Below are 2,340 nucleotides of genomic sequence, written 5' to 3'. Positions count from 1 at the left end.
GTCTCAGAAATCCCCTTTCTATCTGCTGTATGCTTTATAGAGACTGGGTGATGAAAACTGAGCGCATGTCCAGAGCAGGTTATTCTTCATCCTATTCCTTAGGCATCCGAACATTGTCTTTGTTTTGGCCACTACTGCTGTTAATGTGCAGGTGTTTCCATGGGGCTGCTATCAGTGACACCCAGGTCTATTTCAGATATGCTCTATTTGGGATGCATCCCGTTGGCACATATCTTGGTAAAAGATTGTTTTTTTTTCTACTCTCAGATTCTGAGCAATTGGGTGAATGGGGAACTCCCTACAGCATGGACTGTCTAGCATGGGTTTCATTGAATTAAGGAACTATAATGGATATCCATTCTTGTGTTTCCTGTGGGAGTCTATTAATGTTTCCCACACCACGATGTTTAGGAATTATTGACTCATGGAGCATCATGAAATATGGAATTGGCATTAGTAGGGTCAGTTGTTCATAATTCATTTATCTGAATAATGAAAATGTTATTTTTCACTGTGTGAAGAGCAACCGATCTGCTTCAACCATGAAAACAGCCTCCAATAGTGGACGTAGTGTCTCATATTAACATTGTCTCTCCATCCAGGGATTTGTACTGTGACCATCACCCTAGAGCCTGGGCACATACAGGAAGTCACGGGAAGGTACCGTATATGCAAAAGACACCATTCTGCTTCAGATTTGGACACTGTCTCCCTTGCTCCATGTCATATTCCAACACAACCGACTTCACCAACCCCTCCACCTTCATCCTGCTGGGCATTCCTGGCCTGGAGGCGGCCCATGTCTGGATCTCCATCCCCTTCTGCACCATGTACGCCATAGCCATCTTGGGGAACTTCACCATCATGTTCATCGTAAAGATGGAGCCGAGCCTCCATGTGCCCATGTACTATTTCCTCTTCATGCTGGCCATCACCGACCTGGTCCTGTCCACGTCAGCCCTGCCCAAAATGCTGAGCATCTTCTGGTTCAATTCCAGGGAGATCAATTTCAGTGCTTGCCTCACCCAGATGTACTTCATTCACTGCTTCTCAGTGATGGAGTCTGGGATCTTCATGGCCATGGCTTTTGATCGCTACGTGGCCATCTGCAATCCCCTGAGACATTCAACCACCCTAAGAAACCCTGTGGTGGCCAAGATCGGACTGGCCGTGGTGCTGCGTGGTTGTGTGCTCGTACTGCCTTATCCCTTCCTGGTGAGGCGGTGGCCATATTGCAGAACCAACATCATCCCCCACACACACTGTGAACACATCTACGTGGTGACGCTGGCCTGCGCCGACATCCGTGTCAATAGTTATTATGGCCTCTTTGTGCTGTTCTGTGGGAATGGTCTGGATATGTTTATTATTGCTGTGTCCTATACTTACATCCTCAGGGCCATCTTCAGACTCCCCACAAAGGATGCCCGGCTCAAGACATTTGGGACCTGTGTCTCCCATCTCTGTGCCATCTTAGCCTTTTATATCCCTGGTCTCTTCTCCTCCCTCACCTACCGGTTTGGCCAGAATGTGGCCCGGCATTTCCACGTTCTCATTGCCAATGTGTACCTCCTGGTGCCTCCCATGGTAAACCCCATCATCTACGGGGTGAGGACCAAACAGATCCGGGACAGGCTGCTCCGCCTATTTACTCATTAAAGGATGTAAAATTTTCTCCTGGTGCTCTGGCTCTCAGACCGAGCTCCATGCAGAGCTGGTTGGTGACATGGTGCTGGGCCATCTTCCCTAAATCACTGACTGGACAGTCTAAGAGACATAAAATATTTTCCTGGCCTTACTGTGCTGTGTCAGCGTTACAAACTGGGAAAGTGGTCTGTGTACAGCTCATTAACTCATAAGGTTACCACCTTTCTAATTATAATTGTAACTGGATCCATGGGGCCCTCCCCCTGCCCCACCTCTTCCTCAAGGCCCCACCCATCTCTGTGCCTCTTTCCCCCAAGGCCCCATCCCTGTTACTCTTGCCTGTTCTCCCCCCATCACTCTCTGCATCGGGTCCCCCCTGGGGTGCCACCTGGAACTGAGGTAGATCTGAGCCCTCTGTCTCACCAATATGGGATCCCTCTGGCACGGTGATGTTGTGGCAAGCTGCAAAACCCTTCAAGCTTACACTAACACCGACATCCACAGGCAGGGACCACACCCAACTGTGTTCATGAATGCTCTGGCCAGCTACTCATGAACGCACAATAGAGAGGCTACAGCCAAAATACTCCCAGCTCCCCATCCTAAGACCCCAGAGCTCTACCATCCTGCCCAGGTCAAAACGCGACCAGTATGAATTTATTACCCAGTCTGCCACTGCCACAAAGCCGACTC

General features: G+C 49.4%; 1 protein-coding gene across 1 annotated transcript; it reads left to right on the top strand.

Moving 5' to 3' along the window:
- The first annotated feature begins 669 nt into the window (after positions 1-669).
- On the top strand, positions 670-1,659 carry LOC135890369 (olfactory receptor 52K2-like). The gene has a single exon (XM_065417767.1). The coding sequence runs from the start codon at positions 670-672 to the stop codon at positions 1,657-1,659; it is 990 nt and encodes a 329-aa protein (XP_065273839.1).
- The last annotated feature ends 681 nt before the right edge of the window (positions 1,660-2,340 follow it).

The sequence above is a fragment of the Emys orbicularis genome, chromosome 1, assembly GCF_028017835.1.
Source record: "Emys orbicularis isolate rEmyOrb1 chromosome 1, rEmyOrb1.hap1, whole genome shotgun sequence".
NCBI lineage: Eukaryota > Metazoa > Chordata > Testudines > Emydidae > Emys > Emys orbicularis.
The sequence above is the reverse complement of the archived record's forward strand: the minus strand, read 5'-3'. Positions and strand labels throughout refer to the sequence as shown.